The sequence below is a fragment of the Sebastes umbrosus genome, chromosome 14 (genome assembly GCF_015220745.1).
Source record: "Sebastes umbrosus isolate fSebUmb1 chromosome 14, fSebUmb1.pri, whole genome shotgun sequence".
NCBI classification, from domain to species: domain Eukaryota; kingdom Metazoa; phylum Chordata; class Actinopteri; order Perciformes; family Sebastidae; genus Sebastes; species Sebastes umbrosus.
Genome location: NC_051282.1, coordinates 14101896 through 14123201, shown reverse-complemented (window position 1 = coordinate 14123201; position 21306 = coordinate 14101896). Strand labels below are relative to the sequence as shown.

The 21306-nt window shown below is 39.9% G+C and overlaps 1 protein-coding gene across 5 annotated transcripts; it reads right to left on the bottom strand.

The window, feature by feature from the left end:
- Positions 1 to 904: 904 nt before the first annotated feature.
- On the bottom strand, positions 905 to 20694 carry tnnt1 (troponin T type 1 (skeletal, slow)). 5 transcript variants are annotated; one of them, XM_037793457.1, is made up of 17 exons: positions 20579 to 20607; positions 18052 to 18089; positions 11495 to 11522; positions 11384 to 11391; positions 11195 to 11260; positions 10881 to 10892; positions 8066 to 8086; positions 6468 to 6488; positions 5990 to 6011; positions 5797 to 5857; positions 4249 to 4365; positions 3357 to 3434; positions 2765 to 2878; positions 2554 to 2663; positions 1975 to 2065; positions 1281 to 1321; positions 905 to 1168 (listed from the first exon to the last, which is right to left on the bottom strand). In XM_037793457.1, the coding sequence occupies exons 3-17, from the start codon at positions 11518 to 11520 to the stop codon at positions 1123 to 1125; spliced, it is 834 nt and encodes a 277-aa protein (XP_037649385.1). In that variant the 5' UTR covers positions 11521 to 11522; positions 18052 to 18089; positions 20579 to 20607; the 3' UTR covers positions 905 to 1122. The 5 variants fall into 5 exon arrangements, with proteins under 5 accessions (XP_037649385.1, XP_037649384.1, XP_037649387.1 ...); XM_037793456.1 differs by lacking the exon at positions 18052 to 18089 and having other exon boundaries at positions 20579 to 20694; XM_037793459.1 differs by lacking the exons at positions 6468 to 6488; positions 18052 to 18089 and having other exon boundaries at positions 20579 to 20694.
- Between the last annotated feature and the right edge of the window lie 612 nt (positions 20695 to 21306).

The window sequence follows — 21306 nt, the reverse complement described above, 5'->3', positions numbered from 1 at the left end:
AGACATTACTCCACTATATCTTTACATAATAGTTTGCTGCTATATTAATGATGTGAATATCGAATTTAGCAAGTGATGAGTACCCAATTTTGACCCAGAAGATTTTTAGGGTGTGAAATCCCCCAACTAATGGGTTTCCAGTTTCATCAGGATGCAATAACAGCGTTTACCCACCTGAGGGAGTTCTTTACTGCATTTTTAGACTGTTATTGACAGCACTGCAGGCATTACTCAACTTGGTTACTGGTATGTAATGTGTATGTGGCAGTGCATCTACTGAAACTTCTGGACTCATGGCTTCCCCCTTTTTTAAGCTTTCCCCCACCTAGATGGTAGTTACATTTGTAGAACTAAAAACCCAACTTTAATACTTGGGTCAATTACCTTCATCATATTGTAAACTATGTAGAGTTGCTAAGTTGGGTATTAACTGCATAGCCACATTATTATTGATATTGCACAACAGAGAGCCACCTGCAAGACACGGGTCACGTTCCAATCTACACATCGTGCTCATTCTTCCATACTCTCTGTTATCTTTTCATATCGTTGGCACTGTGATGGCAGAGTACGCTCAACTTGTTTCATGAGGTGAGATTAACTCTGATAAACCTGAAATCCCACGCTAACGATACAAGCCTCATATCCACTTTCCCTCTCATCATGGGTGTTGTGCAACCGTAGAGCACAGAGTTCATTTTGGGGGTGCAACTCAACAACACCAGCAAAGAGAAGAGCACTGTACTTTTGAATAAGTCTGGCTCAGACACACACGCCTTATTCAGAGGCTATACAAAGAGGTGGTATTAAATGGTAATCTTTGTATCATGGCCTCTAAAGCTAGGGTTTTTAGTGTTGTTCAAAAACATTTTTGTACTGCAACTAAAAACAGATCAGTGACCAATTTTGGGGTTGTGATCCACACAACAACTCCAAACTGAGTGTGTGTTGTTTTATTATCAATACATCTTGTCAAGAAACATTCAATATATTTCACACACACAGAAAAGGCCTACAGAGCGGCTCTGGCACTAGAAGACCATGGAGAGGAAATGTGTGATTCCTCTATTTCTATACTGCCTCCACTTTTTGTTATCAATGTGTTTTCTTCTTTGCCCTCCTTTACTTCCAGCGACCGCCCACCTTCCCTTTGCCATGAATCTTTTTGCTGTAAGAGGGAGAGAGGAGGAACGAGAAGGAAAGTAAGAAAGGATGTAACGGGGATTGTCAGAACAGAAGAACAGCAGTTTATCATATTTTATAGAAAAGTGAGTACTCACAATTTCTGAGCATGTTGGATTCTGTTCAGCAGCACGATGATCTGCAGGAGGCAAACAAAAGGAATTTAGAGGTAACAGGGAGAAATTAAAATCATTGTGAAAGAGGTCGCTACAACTGATTATTTTCATGATCACTTTTTGAATATTTATATAATTGTTAAGTCTATAAAATCTCCACATTCCAAGAAAACATCTTGAAAAAAAATGTAAATCAGTTTTCAAGATTTTTGTGGAATGATTTGGCAACATGCAGCATAATTACTCTAGAGTTACGGTGTAATCTTGTACAGTACAGTAACTACCAATACATATACGTAAGTATTGGGCAACAATTCGGGATCTTACAAAGAACTTATACTGTAGTTATTATTGAACTAATGGGTACTCATTCTATTGTTACAGTGTATGTATGACCTACTGAGCAATAATCTGGATGTTTAGGAGGACATGTATTATCAAAACAATCCAAATGGCTGAAAAGTTTGATACTTACTAGCTTGTTGGGAAGGAGGCTAAATAACACTACAAACAGCACTAAATTTTGGCGAGGAAAAACTAGCAAAATCCAACGCATCGTTGGTAAAATATATATACACCTAATGGTGTGTGTGCTTCATAACTAGTAACTAGCGTGCACTTGGGGCCTGTCATAATAGCGTGCACTGGGGCCCGTCACAAGCTGCTGCAGTAGTACCTCATATTTCTGGTGCTTCATGTACTCCATATATTCAAACTTCTCAGACTCCAGCTGGTAGATGCAGTTCCACATCTCCTGGGCCTGTTGCCTTGGAAACACAAAGACAACATTCTTAAAGGATTTGGACACTTATTTCATTAAAGAGGACCTATTGTGCTCATTTTCAGGTGCACAATCTCCTCCCTACCTCTCCCCCCTCTCTCCCAAAAAGCCCAGTCTGCTCTGATTGGTCAGCTGGCCCACTGTTGTGATTGGTCAAACGAACCAAACTCTTTGGACTCTGCTCCAGCTCCGCTCTAACTAGCCTTGTTTGACGGCGTACCAAACTAGCCGCTAGGCAGGTGCTATGCAAATGTGTTACTTGGTGACATCACCACGTTACGGAAGAAAAGGCGGCACTTCAAGCAAAGCGTTTCAGGCAGGTCAGGAGCAATGTTTCTGTGGGGGAGAGTAACTCCTTGGTGTGGACTTTCGGCTCTGCAACTTTTCAGACCGTTTAAATGTACAAAAAACGATATAACATAAAGCAAAATAGGTTCTCTAATGTTTTTGACAATACAATTGGAGGAAACTCACTTGAGCGCATCCTCCCTCATGTTGTCGATATCTAGCGGCTCCCGTCGCTCACCCAGAGTCTTCTTCTTGATCTCTCTGCCTGTCAGACGCTTGCCCCTCCTCGTCTCTGCCTGGGACAGAACACACACAGTCCACAGTCAACCTCTGTATCATCATCATCATCTCTTCATCATCGCTGTTATCATAATCTCTATTGAGAGTAACAGCAGACCTTGGCCAGAAAGCCTCCAAAGTTCGCTCCAATGCCAGACAGCACTTTCTTCTTCTTGAGATCATCATCAGCCTTCCTCTTGGCTTCCTCTTCCTCTTTTCTGTGACGTTCCTCCTGACAGACGAAGAAGGATGGAGTGATGAAGGAGCAAGAAAAAACATGTTTACTTATTTTTTCTCTTTTTCTCTTCTTTTTTTTTCATTTATTTTTCTCTCTTTATAAGTTATTGTCCTAATTATTTTTCTCGCCTTTCTTTTTTTTATTGTTTATCTTTCCTTCATGCAACTAAATGTATTCTGTAACGTGTGACCCTATGGATGGGTGGGTGGGTAGGGAGGGGGATAGGGAAGGGAATTTGGACTTAACTCTGTAAACAGATCTGATGAATGACATCTATTTTGTTTGATTTATACATGTTATGTATCTATTATTTTTGTGGGATAAAAATCTTTGAAAATCAATAAAACATATTTACAAAAAAAACATGTTTACAGGGTCAAATTGTATTGTTGTGGCCCTGAAGGGGAGATTTTATGCTGTGTTGTATTGAACAGCTTTTTATACATTTTACAAATAAACAGTGGTTTGTTACCGTAATCCTGTTCTGTCTGTCCTTCTCCTTCTCCGCTCTCACCCTCTGGATCTCAGCTCTCTCTGACCGACGATTCTCCTGATGGAAAGTAAAGCAAAGAAGCCGTAAAACGTTTTAGTGCCATTTATTAAATATGAAAAATACATGAAATCATATTACAGAGGGGACTTTAATCTTGTATCTACTTATTTTTTTAACTCATTCAAAGATAACTGCCAAAAGCGTTTTCATTATATAGCAACATCCATCCCTCACATTCATACTGTGCAACAGTGGTGGAAGAAGTATTCAGATCCTTTACTTAAGTCAAGGTACCAATACAACAACGTAGAAATACTCCATTACAAGTAAAGGTCCTGCATTTAATAGTCAACTTAAAAGTACAATAGTATCATCATTAAAATGCACTTTTAAAGTGTAAAAAGTATGGCACTGTGACTGATATATTATTATAGATGACATTATTATCCCCTACCTAGGGCCCCCTCCAAAGGGTAAGAAAAAAATCTGAGGGGTTGTGAGATGACTATTGGGGTAGTAAAGAAGAAGATTTTCTGCAATACACATTTGTGTTCTTTTTTTTTTTTTTTAATTTTTTTACTTTTCTGTAAAACATTGGACGTTTTGGGGTGTTGAACAGTTACTTAAAAGAAACCATAAGACATAAGAAGTCTAGAGTGGAAATGTGTCTTTGGTGGAACTGCTAATAACTCATAGACAGCTGCAACATGACAACAAGGAGCCCAGACTATACACTGTAAGGGAGGACAAACCAAAAAGGTGGGGTACCTCTGGTGGTTTCATAACTGTAATTTTGGTTCGGATCACACTGAAAAGTCTGAAAGGCCGGACCAAACGAGGTAGGTGTGAAAGGGCCCTTAAGTGAACTTACAATTCGGTCCTTGAGGCCGATGAGTTCTTCCTCATCCTTCTTCCTCTGATCAAAGTGGACGTCAATCAGAGTATGCAGCTCCAGTAAGTCCTTCTCCATACGCTTTCTGTGGATGTCCTGGTGGAAAAAGGTGTTATGTGTTATTTCCACATGGTCATCTCTATAGAAGTCAATGTGGCTGTGAAGCTGCGTCTTTTTTGTCAGAAGGATGCTAAGTTGATGAAGTCTACAGTACTCCAGTGAACTTTGTATTAAACCTAGGAACAGTTAAATAACCAGCATCAAGGGAGCATAAAGATATGATGAAGTACGGTACATGTCCACCAGGTTCGGCAAGGACACTAGGGGGACGAGCTGCTCCACTCAACTGGCCATTCAAACGGAGACGTACCCGATCGTGGAATGCACCTGATTGGTCCCTGGTTTTCTGCTTGCTGTTTCAAACAGGAAACAACGTGGCGGCCTGCTTGTAAACTTTCTGTTATTCCGTCTAAACAATCCAACCAAATCTACTTCTGAAAACATTTTAAGCGATAAATAGGCAATGCCACTGCTGAATCTCGTTAAATTTGAGGACTAGATCGCCTAGTTTGACAGCTTGGTTCAAGTTTCGTGAGCCGGACGCATCATGCTGGACAGGCTCAGTTGCATAAAGTTGAGATTTTTCAACTTTATGCAAATGAGACCCTCACTAAGTCGCTGCAACACTCCCACCATGCACTGGGCGACTGCTTCTCCTGCTTTCCATAAGAAATGAAAGCGTTGAGACGCCCTCCGTCACCTGATCTGGTGGAAATGCGCCGTAAGGAGTAATAAGACTGGAGATGTAGGAAGAAGCCAATCCATTTAAAGCATTGCAAGTCAGAAGGAGGATTTCGAAAACAGCTAAAGTTGTCTATGATTAAACTTCTTCGATCTTGTAAGGACTCTGACAGCTGCTTATTGGACCAAATGAAGAAAAGTTTGGAAAAATTCTTGATATGGGGCTCTACAGGAAGATAGGGATCAAAAACTACTCTTGATTTCTTGAATGAATGGCTCTGACAAAATGCAAAAACCTCCATGAAACTGTTCTTTGCATGGCTGGACCAACAAGCAGCATTTCAGTCCTCTAAGTATCCAGATGCAGGATGCTGTTACACATCCAATCTTCTGACAAGAAGTTGATTAGTTTCACCACCTGTAAGTGGTCATTGGCTGTTACTGGAATATGTGTGTGTCATCGACATAGTGATGATAATTTCTGTGGTATTTTTTGATATGACCAAGTGGCAGACAGAAAAAAAAGGGGTTCAAGTATACGAATTATGTACGAATTTGCCCTTAGAGCAGAAAGATACCCTGCATACATCACTATCTGTTCTGCCACAATGATATGAGCGGAACCAGACAAGTCAGCCGAACAAGTTTGTTCAAGTTAACTGAGCTGACTTTTCTCAAGCTACAACACTGACAGCCATTGTTCCCATTTGATTTATGATGCAGCTGCAAAGTCAAAAAAGGAAGAAAATTAAACTGATCTGGTTTGATCCCCTTTTCACAACTTACATCAAAGTCCACCCGCTCCCCCTCAGGAATCTTTGGAGGGGCAAGTTGAGGTGCCAGAGGTCTAAAGACAAAAAGGGAGCAGAACATGACAGTTTTGAGAGTGTTCGAAAAGATCTAAATAAGATTGAGGGAATGTGACATTTTTGAAAAAAGAACCACTGCAACCAAACATAATACAATAATGTGAACATACTTGGGTTTGGGGCGCTCCTCCTCTGTTAACAAAGAGATAAAGACAAGCAAAAATAATGATTATATGAGTGAATATATATTTTTTTCCCCCCAAAACATGTGGAAAGACGATTTGAAAATCTGAAAGTTGTTAACAAAGTTATTAATGTGACTGAAAGCACAGCAAGCAAGCATGGGACTGAGGCAATTGAGCAGTTTTTTTATTAGTTATAATAAAATAAAAGTGCAAGGATATCATTTTTATATGACAAACACTTTCTTGACCAATCCAGGGTTACATTGGACTTTTACACAGTGTAATTTTGACCACATCTATTAGGACAATCTTAAATGGTTTCTGAAAAAATCCAATGGCTGTAGAAAATTTTTAAATGTTAGATAAGTAATTTGAGATGAAAACAAAATAAGAAGAAGTCTGATTTAGAGGAGAAATCGGGACTTTAACCCCTTTAGGGAACCACACGTCTACTATTTCTCACCTTCCTCCGGGGCTTCTTGATCTGACGGACCAGCCACATGAAGACAGAATGAAAGATGGGAGGAGGGTAACAAAAATAACACATGGAGCGACAAAGGAGTCATTAATGATGGGTGGAAAGTACACATGAGGAAAGCAAGGGAATAGGAAAGGTTAGGGAGCGAGAAAGGAAGGATGGGATGAGGAACGAGAGTAAGGAAGGAAGCAAGGAAAAACAGGTATATGTACATGTAAAAATGTAGGGGAAAAAAAGTGGGAAAGATGGAAGGTAGCAAAGAGAGTCAAGAGGTGAATGAAGTATAAGACATGAAGACGTAAAGAACCAAAGGAAGGAAAGAGGAAATCCAGACACCAGGAGATCAAGAGGCAAAAATGAAAAAGGAAAGGAAAAACAAAGTGACAAATCAAAGATAGTGGGGGAGAACATGAGGAGATAAGGAGGGAAGAGGTGTGGAATGATTGAAAGAAGTCCCGAGTTAATATCTGATACTGCACAAGCAGAAAGCTTAAAGAAATAGTTGGACATTTGGGAAGTAGGATGACCATATCAATACCACTCTTCGTACAACGAATATGAAGCGACTGCCAGCAGCCGGTTAGCTTAGCTTAGCACAAAGACTGGAAACAGAGGGAAACAGCTAGCCTGGCTCTGTCCAAAGGTTACAAAATCCGTCTACCAGCTGCTGGCTGTAGCTTCACATTTACCATTAAAGGTCCTGTATGTAGGATTTAGGGGAATCGATTGGTAGAAATGGAATATAATATTTATTAATATGTTTTAATTAGTGTATAATCACCTGACACTAAGATTTGCTGTGTTTTTGCTAGCTTAGAATGAGTTCTTCAGATCTATGAAGCGGGTCCTCTTCATGGAGTCCGCAATGTTCCACCTCCATGTATCTACAGAGGCCCAGAAAGGACAAACTAGTTTGACTCTAGAGAGGGTTTTTCGTGTTTTTATGTTACCTGAAAGCCACCGTAGTTCTTTGACACACTTGGAAAGGTAGGGGTGAGCGGAGGGATATTCAGCTGGTTGCAATCTGAAACCTCACTGCTAGATGCCACTAAATCCTACACACTATACCTTTAATACATGAGAGTGGTATCAATCTTCTCATCCCTCTGCCAGATAGTAAATAAGCGTATTTCCCACAATGTTTAACTATTGCTTTAAAACTATCATTTCTCATCATGCATTGAGAGCCACACTGGAACTGATAGAGTTCAACAGTGACCGCCTACTTTTTGAACAGTTCCCGTTCTGAAAGTAAATTTCCCATTAATTTACTACATTGACGTTTCAGAAAATCCTTATATAAAGAGTTTAAAGAATGGGACCAAGCCAACCAGATACGGAATTAATCGTAACCATGAAACATTTTATTCGGAGAAATTTTGATCTATTAGGACAATCTTAAATGTTCTCTAAAAACGACCAAATTTCTCCATAGGGAAAAGCTCAAGTCCAAAGGCTGTAGATAATTTCGATATGTTAGATAAGTAATTTGAGGTAAAAGTAGTCTGAATTGTGGTGCTGAGCTTGAGGGGAAAGTCGAGACTTTAACCCCTTTAGGGAACCACACGTCTACTATTTCTCACCTTCCTCCGGGGCTTCTTGTTCTGACGGACCAGCCACATGAAGACAGAATGAAAGATGGGAGGAGGGTAACAAAAATAACACATGGAGCAACAAAGGAGTCATTAATGATGGGTGGAAAGTACACATGAGGAAAGTAAAGGAATAGAAAAGGTCAGGGAGAGGGAGCAAGGAAGAAAGGATGGGATGAGGAACAGGAGTACGGAAGGAAGAATGGAACGAAAAACAAGTGAAAATGTAGGAAAAAAGTGGGAAAGATGGAAGGCAGCAAAGAGAGTCAAGAGATGAATGAAATACATACAGAAGTATAAGACATGAAGATGTAAAGAACCAAAGGAAGGAAAGAGGACACCAGGAGATCAAGAGGCAAAAATAAAAAAAGGGAAAGGAAAAACAAAGTGACAAATCAAAGATAGGGGGGGAGAACATGAGGAGATAAGGAGGGAAGAGGTGTGGAATGATTGAAAGAAGTCCCAAGTTAATATCTGATACTGCACAGGCAGCAAGCTTAAAGAAATAGTTGGACATTTTGGAAAATATGCTGATTCACATTTTGCTAAGAGTAGGGTAGTAAGCGTATTTCCCACAATCCTTAACTATTGCTTTAAAACTGTCATTTCCCATCATGCATTGAGAGCCACACCATTCACTGGCGCTAATAGAGCTCAACAGTGACCGCCCACTTTTTGAACGGCTCCGGTTCCAGAAGTGACTTTCCCATCCATTAACTCCATTGACATTTCAGAAAATCCTGATAGAGTTTTAAGCATGGAACCAAGCCAGCCAACTACGAGATAAAAAGTGACCATAAAACATTTGATTCAAAGCAAAAAAAAGTGGTAAAAGGAAAAAAAGCAAAGGCAAATGGCAACTTGACGCCTCCGGAAATTTCTGAAAAACGTTTAAATTAACCGTTGTTGATTTAAAATGGAGACAGAATCAGCAACTAAATGGCTTATTTCTCACCACAAACACATTTTGGTGTTTATATCTATTTTCATAATTTAAGAGAACGTTTCCAAACGAGCCACCATGTTGGCCCAGCTTGAAATCCAGGGGCAGACCATGGAGCAGCCTGTTCACACAAAAAGGCGTATAAATGCCACGATAATGCGCAAGGCGTTTAGTGTGCAATAAGTACGCCTTTTGTGATTTCTGTGTCTTTTGTACGCCTTGTATCCGGTACTGGCTGTAATGTAAAAGCATCTGCGTATAAATGCTACGGTAGGAGTTAGTGACGTAGTATAAAATGTGAAGAGAAGACCACTTGTGGTGGGCAGGTGGATGGGCCCAACAAACACCGGATGTTTAACCAGGAGACCCATGTCCACGACTGTGTTGACCGGTGGTTGTTTTGTATGTTAAGTTAGTGACGTGTTTTCCGTAGTTGTTTCCGTACTTGTTTAATTACTTTTTTTAAGCCCAACCATGACGTTTCCCTTACCCTTACTAAGTGGTTTTCTTGCCTGAACCTAAGTTAGTGGTTTTCTTGCCTAAACCTAATTGCGGACATTTGCGTGGCCTACAAATAAAATGTAAAAACGCTGAAATGGGTAGTCATGACACACGGAATGTCCGTGTAATGTCGTGGTATTTATACGCCTTCCAATGAGACTTGGTTGACGAGTATGTAGTTGTGGGTGGTGTAGTACTTCTCCATGACATTGTGAATAAGACATGTCCTTCCTATAACAAGGTTGATATCATGCAGACTTGGGGCTTCTACAGGCGCATACCATTTTTTCACAATCTCGTAGCTCATGGTAGGTCTACCTTGGATGGTTCCGACATTATGGCTAATAATCAAAATCCTCGACTCAGAATATGAATGGCGATTTTCACTTCCAGAACTGCACTGTTGAGCTCTATATGTAGCACCCTCTGTGGCTGTAGGGAAATGTAGTTTTGTGGAACATTCTGTGAACATTCATTACTACATAATGCACATATGGATAATTGTGTACATGCTGATGTGGAAATAGCAGAAATATACAGTTTTACTGATATAAACATTTCTCTGAGGTAGAATTAATCTCATTGGTTGAGTTAAACCTTAATGGGCGGGGGCCAAAGAATCACAATCTAGCCATCTGGCACACCTTCCAAGACCATATGCCTAATGGTCATGAATGCATAGAAAACCATTGCCAGTCAACTATCTGTAGATATATTTTGCCCTAATGTGTGCTTTAAAACATAGTGACAAGGTTTAAGTCCTCCGAGGACTTTTTGTAGAACTAAAACTTGCATCTGGTATGTGCATGGGTATAATTACGAATGTCAGAACACATACAATGGTTGCAGCTGTAGAAATGAATAATTGTTTTAAAGGTGAAACATGTTCAAAAACAGAAGTTGCATACCAGTATGTTATTGCTATCATCTTGGACTGGTCACTTTACATTAGGCAAACTCCAAAAGTTAGCCAAGACAGCTGTAACTTTCTGATATCTTTAAGACCTGAAGCCAATTTATTCCACTGAAAATGTAAAGCTAAATGGAAAAGGGGCAGGAAGCATTCTATAATCTCATACATTTACACAGCAGACACAAAGCTATAGCATTTGGCTGGAGATGTGTTTCTGGTCACGTCATACATGTAAGTTCAGAATTCACTCTCCTTTTAGCTTTGTTTTGGTCTCCACCATCCCTAGTTCTAAATAAACGAGTCGGTGAACAAATCTTTTGAACGAATCTTTTAACTGAAGTGATTCTAGTGATTCATTACGCTGAAAAGAGCTGCTTTGCCGATCACTAATAAATGGTGTCAAATGGTGTCTAAAAGTGTGAGTGATGATGGGCATGCTGTCACCGTACCTTGGTACTGCTCTGATGGTCCGAACCAGCATGGTGTCAGCCAATGGGAAAGCAGGATAGAGGGCAAGATGATAGGTCAGAGTTAATACATAATCATAACACAGTATAAAGAAGAAGAGATGGAACAATTGCTTGGCTGTTCTTCAGACATGTATCTCTTGTAAGACATTTTGTCATAATCGCAACCTTTTTAATGTTTACATTTTTTGTATTCAACACATTTGACCAAACCAGTTTTTATCTCCAGACTTGCTATACGACAGGCAGCTGTCCTGTTCGTCTGCTTTGCATTCTGGGAGTCTTCCTGACCTTACCTCCTCCATCCTCCTCTGCCGGCTCCTCCTGGAGCTCGGGCTCGGGCTCCTGCTCCTCTTCGGCCTCTGAAAGAAAGGAGACCCAGAGAAATGAATATAATTTCATGTCTCATAAAAAGCTTCATTGATGTTGTTCATTGTGTTTGCGCAAGACACAAAATGTGTGACAAATATGGATACTGAACTCACCCTGCTCCCTAGAGAGATGAGGAAAAGGAACAGAGAAACATATTTATCAGTGAACATCACAGGGATGCATTCACACTGAAACAGACAACTGATGGATGCTGCTCTACTCACTCGTACTCCTCTTCTACATCTGACATGGCTGCAATTAAGAGAAAAAAATTACAAATCAAGAAGATCATGAATGAGTCAGTAGAAAGAACCATCTGAAGTACAAGTAACCTACCAACCAACATATTTACGTTTGTTATTAGGCAGTGACCTCTAGTGGCCGTAGCATTTATGACAGGAAAGGAGGAAGTCAGGTGACGTATTATGAACAAGCCTCCAGGAAGAGCGCTGGTCGTTGATGCCAATTTTTGTAGTGGCAAAACGGCAGTACTTCAACTTCCGTGTCCGTCACGTGATGCCATTGGGCCCAAAAATATTGGGAAAGAGACGTCTGTCACTCAGCAGATATTTTTTTACGTAACTCAACTCCCCAGTATGAACACTCTAATAGTCCTTATTTAAATCATTAGGTCCTAAAAGTTGTAAAACGCATTAATAACTGAATCCAGAGTTATTTCCCTTCCCTTCCTGTGAATGAGACTCAGACCGAGGCTGGAGCGAAGGCTGGGAGGCGGAGTTAGCAAGCCGTGACGACAGCATGATGTTGGGACCCCTTGACCGAGTCATGTGACCGAGCGGACGCTACTGGATGCGGATGGTCGACGGAAGATCCAGGTACTTTTCCAGGAAGTCGAGCCATTATGGCATCAGGCGCCACTGAGCAACGTTCATTGGAATGAACAGGGCCCCGCCTCCAATGCTGTATCCAGTTCTCTTAATACATCCATGATTATGAAGAGCAATAAAGTCTGTGCAGGGAGGAGGTCCCGGTGGGTGGATGGATGGGTCAAACAAACAAAGGACTTTCATTCAGGAGTCTGCCATTTATGTCCTATGTGTAACCAAAAGTTCATGCTGACTTATTTTAACTTGCGTCTGAAAGTTAACTTACGTAACGTACTTAACTTACATCACGTAAAAGTTATGTAACAAACTTATTTGTTTTAATCAAAACCAAAACCTTTTCCTAAACCTATCCAAGTAGTTATGTTGCCTAAACCTAACCAAACTGTGACCATTACATTCAGGTATGACGGGTGTTGATCTCCTTCCGGTAGGGGCACTTTTTGGGGTTATTTTAAGGTAGGTTTTTTTTGTTATGTTGCTTTAGGCTACTCTGTATCTAAGAAGTTGCCTTGAAGTTGTAGTTTTACAGACTACAACGTAATAGGGGTGTTTAGTAACATTATAAATTATTATAAAAAAGACACTGGGTTTCTAGATTAAGAATATTTCATACCATACGAGGTGTTTCTAAAATACTGAGCAGTGACATAAATGCAGGCTTGGCTGTGCATAAGTACATGAGGTAGTCATCATTGCTAAATCACAGGTGGCCAAAGTCCCTATGTTCTCCTGTGATTAATCACTTTGGTGATAGAAAAACACACAAGCAGCGAGAGACACAATGCACACTGACATGGTTTTGGCTATAAATTGTCCCTCTGAGCTGCCATTGTCCTGACATAAAGCCACGCACAGACAGAAGCACACAGTGGGTGTGTGCAGAGTGACACCTTCCTGGCAGGGAGACGCGGGGAGATTGATGGAGCGTCAACAGGTGAGAATGTCACAACTGTTAAACGCAGAAAGACCAGGGGAGATAAAGTTTCTCTCACTTTCTAGTTTCCGCCCCTTTTCTCTCTCCCCTTTTGTCCTCACTCACCCTCTCTCCCTGTCCTTTTTTTCTGACAAATAAGATGAGATTATTTACTTAGAAAAACACTGTATATTAGTGTTGAAAGAATCTGTAACTACTCATTCCAAAAAATAACTGGCATTCATAACAAGTGTACTGAAACTTAAAACTGCAGTAGGCTGAATGTTTTTGGTATCATTGCATAATAACCTTTCAGCATATTGTAATTCAAGTGTTCTGAGAGAAAACTAGACTTCTGCACCTCGTCTGGCTCTGTTTTCAGGCTTTAACAAATCTAACCGTGACGGGAGACTTTGGCCAATCACAGGTCATTTCAGAGAGAGAGCGTTCCTATTGGCTGTTCATTCAATCACTCGCAATCTCTGCTGATCAAATATGAATTCATATTCTCTTACTGTAATGCCTATTTCTCGCCTCAAATGTTTTTCAGAAACATCTTGTAGTGTACTGCTGTAAAATGAGAAAGTTTGCTCAGGCTGTTGGGCGGTGCTTGGTATTTCCTCAACTGATCTCAACATGGCTGCCGGGTCACAAACTTTCTCATTTTACAGCTAAACAGTACACTACAAGATGTTTCTGAAAACATTTGAGGCGAGAAATAGGCATTACAGTAACAGAGTATTGATTCATATTTCATCAGCGCTGCCTAGTTTGACCGTTTGATCGTAGTTTGCGAGTGATTGACAGCTGCTCAGAGACGGCAAGGCTCCAGCTCGGCTCTGATTGGTTGTTTTCCTCTGGTCAGAATATAGTGTTTTATAAAAATAACTTGTTTTAATCATACTTGCTCTAATCTTGCCTACTGCTGCTTTAACATCTCCATCCTAACAAGTGGTTTCACAGTTTGACATAATCACTGAGCAACTGACGAGCGACTAAAGGGAATCTGTCATCAGTTTGGCTTGAGTGCTTTGACACAGCTCAAAGGTCACTTTCACTCCATTACGTGCACTGTGTTAGACATTATGACATTATTCAAAATCTCAAACAGCGAAACAGTTGTTTCAAGAGGCTGTTTCTGTTCAAATCTGATTTCAAACAAACAGAAACTTAATCAGACATCCCCATTTCCCTCATGCCCTCCCATCTTCTCCTCCGCTCTCTCTATTTCTCTGTCATCAGGAAGGATTTATAGTTGCCCTGTCACTGTGCGCTTGAATTCTTTGAGGTGGTAACTGTCGTCAAAAGCTCTGCCCTATCTGTTGACGTGCCCATTGCCGTGCCAGACCCAACAGCAGTCCTTTCAACTGCATACCAATAAGGCTCCAATCTTCCATGCGCTGTTATTAATCCTCTCTCTGTTTCCGTTTATACAGAGCGAGGTCTATAGCAACCAGTTGAAGCCTTCCCAGTTTTTAAATTCAATTTCAACATGGTTTACCGGATGGTTCAGCAAAAAACAGGAGATTAGAATCTTAAAGAGATATTTTGACATTTTGGGAAATACACTTATTCTCTTTATTGCTGAGAGTTAAATGAGAAGATTGATACCACTTTAATAAAGAGATACAGTCAGCAGCAGCTGGCCAGCTTAGTTTAGCATAAAGACTGGAAACGGGTTAGGCTCAGCTAGGCTCTGTCCAACATGCTCCAGAAAGTAAGAAATAGTTTGGCTCATAACCCCCAATAAAGCACAAATAGTTTTTTTGCTTCTGTTTTTCTATGGATTAGAGCAGCTAATCAATATTTTTATAATACAAATGTATCAAATGACAATGTGAGAGGGAGTGATGGACCGAGAGAATTATCACCTGAATCTGCAGCTTCCCTCAGCTTATCAGAGCTTTATAGTGAGATTGAACTCATTATTAAGCTGCTCGCAACTGTTTTGGTTCACTCTCACAGCGTTGTTTTTGACTATAGCAGGAAGCTATTTTCATCATTAAAAAAAAGAGCTCTGATAAACCTGCCGTACCTGCTCAGCACCAAACGGCCAGCAGAAACAGCTAACGACTAGCTGGTGAACATATGGAGCATTTAGCAGCTAAAGAGCCAGATATTTCCCTCATGGTGGAGACCAAAACCAGAGCTAAAGGAGAGTGGCTTACATTCATCAGGTGGACAGAAACACAACTCAAAATAAATGATAATGTTGCTCCGTAACGGCATCCGGCTGGATGTGTAAATAATAGGGCTGTCAAAGTTAACGTGATAATAACGCGTTAACACAAATTTGTTATAACCCCACTAATTTCTTTAACACATTAACACAACTTATGATTTTGAGGTTGTAACAGGCTCAGTTTTGAAGCTAGAGTGAAGATACTGGCATCACTAGAAAACCTACGGAATTCAATGGTATAATGTATAAATTCAGTGGTATACCATATCATATTAGATTGTCGTGAAGGAGGCTAAATAACGTTCCAAACTTATGCAAAATTTTGGCGAGGAAAAACTGGCATGTTCAAAGGGGTCCTTTGACCTCTGACCTCAAGATATGTGAATGAAAATGGGTTCTATGGGTACCCACAAGTCTCCCCTTTACAGACATGCCCACTTTATGATAATAACATGCAGTTTGGGGCAAGTCATAGTCAAGTCAGCACACTGACACACTGACAGCTGTTGTTGCCTGTTGGGCTGCAGTTTGCCATGTTATGATTTGAGCATATTCTTTATACTAAATGCAGTACCTGTGAGGGTTTCTGGACAATGTTTGTCATTGTTTTGTGTTGTTAATCGATTTCCAAAATTAAATATATACATACATTTGCATAAAGCAAACATATTTGCCGACTCCCATGTTGATAAGAGTATTAAATACTTGGCAAATCTCCCTTTAAGGTACATTTTGAACAGATAAAAAAATGTGCGATAAATTTGCAACTATGGACAATCATGCGATTAATCGCGATTAAATATTTGAATCAATTGACAGCCCTAGTAAATAAGCAAGTGTTTGCTAACAAGTTCGCAACTTAATAGTTATATCAGTATTCTGTTCACAATTTGTTTCCACAAGTGGCCAAAAAAACAGTTACTGCAGGTTGAAACAAACAAGATGATGTGTTGATTAGAGAGCTTCATAGGAGCTGGTAGGTGGATTTTATTATCTCTGGACAGGGCCAGGCTAGGCTTTTATTTTTTTGTACAAATATGTGAAAGTGGTGGTATGTGATCTTCTCATCTAACTCGCAGCAAAATAACAAAAAAAAAATGTTTTCTATCCCAAAATGTTGGACTGCTTCTTCAAGAAAGAAAATAGTATGATTTTGATATTAAATATGTATCTTATTATATCTATTTGATATATACTAACAGCAGAGCAATACACTTAGGGACACAAATGGGAAAGTTTATCATAAGAATCACTTGGAGTTTAGTGCCTTGCTCAACGGCTCTTCAGTGTAATTTTAAATGAAGAGAGAAGGCCTTACTTAACAGGTATGCGAAGGTAAGACCTATGAATAAGTACATGATGGATCGAGAGACGCACAGAGGGGAGGAATGACGGATGGATGAATGAGAGGTTCACATTTCAATATCTCTGTCGGGACAGTCGGAAACTGCCTGTTTGGAGCTAAATGGAGAAAAAGAGGGGGAGACCGGGGGATGAGCAAACCAGAGGATTTGGGAGAGGAGTCAAGTTCCATCGGACAAAAGGCTCAGGCATTAGTAGGGTTAATTTTAGTCAAGGGCAATGTGTGTTGTGGTGGTGGTGGGGGAGGGGTGTATTGGAAAGTGTTAGTCAGAATTGGTTTTAAGTTGTGTAATGTCTTTTTATCACTTAGAAAAACAATAGGGAAAATAGACACTATATTGCTTGATATAAAATCGATTTAGAAATGACTCAGCATGTTTTTAAAGGTGTGGCCTGATGAAAATAACATGCCGAGTCATTTCCAAATAGATTTTCTTTTCTATCCAGATGACAAACAGGGAACTTGACTCTGACCTGAACTATAGCCACTGTAAATGTCCTGCATAGACACGTCACAAACTGCACAGACGACATTAGTGTATGCAGACACCTGTTTATTACTCCCTGGAGTGCTAAAGTTAGCTAGCCTGACCTCAGGCTTTTGGCATTTGTGAATGTGGTTGGCAGTGAAAGGAACAATGTGAAGGGTGGTAGGTTATACACACACACATACACATATACAGTACTCATGAAAGCCTTATTAGCTCTCAGAGCTTTGACGGCTAGCTCTAAGGAAGGAAATGCAAGCTAGCTAACAGTGCTAAGGTGTCGCTAATTTTGACCTTTTGCCGAAAGCTTTATGATGCTTTTTATTGGTACAAGTCAGGGCCGGCTTAAGGCATAGGCCATATAGGCGGTCACCTAGGGTGCCACCTTCTGGGGAGCGCTGGTTGCCCTCTAAAAAATGAAATGCCGGTGGGCGCGCTTCCTCTTTTTCTGCATTGAGGTAACAAATGAACAAATAAAGAAAGAAAGAAAGAAAGAAAGAAAGAAAGAAAGAAAGAAAGAAAGAAAGAAAGAAAGAAATACACTTTCCCCCCTGTAACACTTTTAAGCCAAAAATATCAGGGACCAATTGTTTGTCTAAATTATAATAAATACAGTTATCTATGAAAAGAGCGGCACCGCCGGCGATGGCGAGCTCCAAATCCGAATTTTGCCTAGGGCACCAAAAGGGCTAGAGCCGGGATGAAAATAACATGCAGTCATTTCTAAATCATTTTTTTGGAACCAGACAACAAACAGGGAACTTGACAATGACCTCATGGCCACTCTAAATGTTCTACACACACACTACAAACAGTATTATCGTAGTGTGTGCCGACACCTGTTTATTACCCTCTACTATCCCCTGAGTGCTAAAGTTAGCTAGCCTGACATCAGGCTGTTAGCATTTGTGAATGTGGTTGGCAGTGACCACAGAGGCAAAGGAGCAATGTGAAGGGTGGTAGGTTACACATGCACACACGTACTCACGAAAGCCTAATTAGCTGTCAGACCTCTGACGGCTAGCTCTAAAGAAGGAAATGCAAACTAGTTAACAGTGCTGAGGTGGTGCTAATTTCGACCATTTGCTGAATGCTCTATGAGGGCTTTTAGAACTAAAAATATGGACATAGTTTGGCACAAGTGGCCAAGTGGTGACCTTGTTAGTACAGTGTTAGACCTCATCCTGTGTCTGGGCCACAGATCTAAACCCTCGCCCAGCTACTGGACTCCAGTAGCCTACATATAAATTATAGCTGTCAAAGTTAACGTGATAATAACGTGTTAACTGCAAATTTGTTTTAACGCCACTAATTTCTTTAACGCATTAACGCAACTTGCGATTTTTAGGGTTGTAGCGGGCTCAGTTTTAAAGAAGATATACTGGCATCATGTGAAACTAGTTAGTACCAACCATGTCATACTAGCTTGTTGCGAAGGAAGCTAAATAACACTACAAACTTAGACTAATTTTGGCGAGGAAAAACTGGCATGGCCATTTTCAAAGGGGTCCCTTGACCTCTGACCTCAAGATATGTGAATAAAAATGGTTTCTATGGGTACCCACGAGTCTCCCCTTTACAGACATGCCCACTTTATGATAATCACATGCAGTTTGGGGCAAGTCATAGTCAAGTCAGCACACTGACACACTGACAGCTGTTGTTGTCTGTTGGGCTGCAGTTTGCCATGTTATGATTTGAGCATATATTTTTTATGCTAAATGCAGTACCTGTGAGGGTTTCTGGACAATATTTGTCATTGTTTTGTGTTGTTAATTGATTTTCAATAATAAATATATATAATTTGCATAAAGCAAGCATATTTGTCCACTCCCATGCTGATAAGAGTATTAAATACTTGACAAATCTCCCTTTAAGATAAATTTTGAACAGATAAAAAATTGATTTGCGATTAACTATGGACCATCATGTGATTAATTGTGATTAAATATTTTAATCGATTGACAGCCCTAATATAATATGCCTACATAATAAATATGCTGTGTTGTTTATACATGTCAGTCTGAGTGCCTGCCATGCTAACACAGATACACGGGTATAGAAATGTAGATGCAGATATATGCAAGAGGTGTCTATCAACACTTGCAAGTGCAGATGTTTTTACATTGTATCTCGTTTATCCATTGTATGCAACAAATAAAGCCTATTTAGAACTTTAAAAAGGTGATTTAAAAAAAAATAAATATTAACTTATGAAATTAAAACATACGCTTAAGTATTAAAGGGATGGTTCACTTAAACTAAAAAAAATAAATTAATACATTTAAAAATTCCCAACATGTTTTGTCACTTACTCCTTGTAATATGAGCTCATTCAGACTATTGCTGGTTTTATTTGCAGCCGTTTTGGCAACATCCATCAATAGATCTCTGCTGCTGTTCACATAAAATGGAGGTGAATGGAATATGTTGTGCTGTTCAAAGCAGAGAAAAATGTGATTTGAAAAAATCACCAACAATGCGTCTTTTCAGAAACACTGTCCAGTTTATTCTGGGTAATCCAAAGAGCACGATATAAAAACTGTTGCCAGTGAGTTTTGTGGATTATTCATGGCAACATAGACATTGTTTCCAGAGAGACAAGTTGCCTTTTAACACAAATTAAATTCCATTCACCTCCGTTGTGTTGGTGTAGCGGTAAAAGTTTCAGAAGCAGATATCTAAAAACCTGAGAACATTAGGCAAAAAATCTTGCTGTGGCTAGAAAACTCTAGGAGTAAGTCAGAAAATATGTTTTTTTGTTTTTTTGTAATTTGGGTGCAAAGGCATTTTAACTGAGGTCTATTTTTCTCAACACACAAACTGGTTAAATACAGCTTATTGTTTTGACATTGTACTGATTTGAAGTGTTTTCAAGAATGGAATTGGTAAGGGATTTCAGTGACAAAAATGATACTAAAGGACCATAAATAGATTTTTAGATTGATCATGTTCAAGGTAGCCATTGATTTCCATTCATTTAAGAAAAGTATTAAATTAACTTGCTTGAGATAGATAATAGCTAATTAATTTACTAATTAATTATTTTTTAATCTTTCATTGCTATAGTTTTTCTTTTTTTTTTTAAAGAAATTCTTCCACCGCGGTGCATTCAGGGATGCTAAGACACCCCAAATTTGAGATTGCTGCTGAGAAGCAGAGTACCGACAAATAATGCAATCACAAAAACAATCTCAGCACACATGTAATGTTTATAATAGACAATTAATGAACATTCTTCTTATTATTATTATCATTATTATTATTATTTCATGGCTATAGAGTTGTTGTTTTTTTTAAAGAAATTCTACCACCGTGTCTCATGCCGGAGCGAGGAAGAGTTTTTAAATTACTGACAAAACTGATAACTTGCAACAAAGTGTCCACTGTGATGGATGATGAAATTAATAGAAAAATCGTATCTAATCATATCTCGTATGTAATCATTAATCTTACTCTACTATAAACAAGACCAAGAGAGGACATATTAATAAAGGACAGACTGACAGACATACCTGTATGAAGGTGTCGTATCACCAGACACAAGAGACAGACAGAGGGACAGAGTCAGACAGAGTGGCTATTGTACAGACAGAGGGAGTTATATACAGAGATGTGGGGGGGCACTGTGTGTGTGTGTGTGTGTGTGTGTGTGTGCGTTTGTGGTCAGGGCAGGGGGCCACAGGCGGATTTAGCGGAGGCAGAAAGATGAGCACCTCGCAGGATTAGGGAGAACAGAGGGATGACCTCACTGGACAAATGGAGGGGTGCCACAGGGCAGGTGGAGAGGGGGATGACAAAATAAATAAAGAGGGAGGGTGCGGCGGATGGAAGGAGAGAACGCTGGCAGAGGAGAAGCAGCTTGTAAAAAAGACAATGGTTATTAGACTTTCATTCATTAAATCTGCCACCGACAAGCTGTGGTGAGGTAATGAGAACAAGAGTCAGACATATCTGATGAAGGGATGGACGACCAGAGGAGCAAACAGGAAGTGGAACCAGGAAGCAGAGGGTGTATGTGGGCTAATTAGACTGACGCATTCAGAACTTGTAACAGAGGACGAAAGTGAAAAAAGGAATAGAGACAAACATCAAGAAATATCAAATACTATGTACTGCAGTACCCAGTCTCAGCAGCTGTTACTATAAAGAACATAACATCCACAGCAACTGCATCAAAAAGAATAGCTTCATATTTTGGGAAATACGCTTATTGCCTTCTTAAAGGTACAGTTTGGGTGTT

What these genes read in the sequence shown, in the direction of transcription:
- tnnt1 (XM_037793456.1), bottom strand. Translation starts at nt 11,520, where the DNA reads ATGTCAGATGTAGAAGAGGAGTACGA. An exon ending in GGGAGCGGGTGGACTTTGAT is followed by an intron (nt 4,366 to 5,796) that starts GTAAGTTGTGAA and finishes TTTTTCCACCAG; the next exon opens with GACATCCACAGAAAGCGTAT. An exon ending in TCGGCCTCAAGGACCGAATT is followed by an intron (nt 3,435 to 4,248) that starts GTAAGTTCACTT and finishes ACTTTCCATCAG; the next exon opens with GAGAATCGTCGGTCAGAGAG.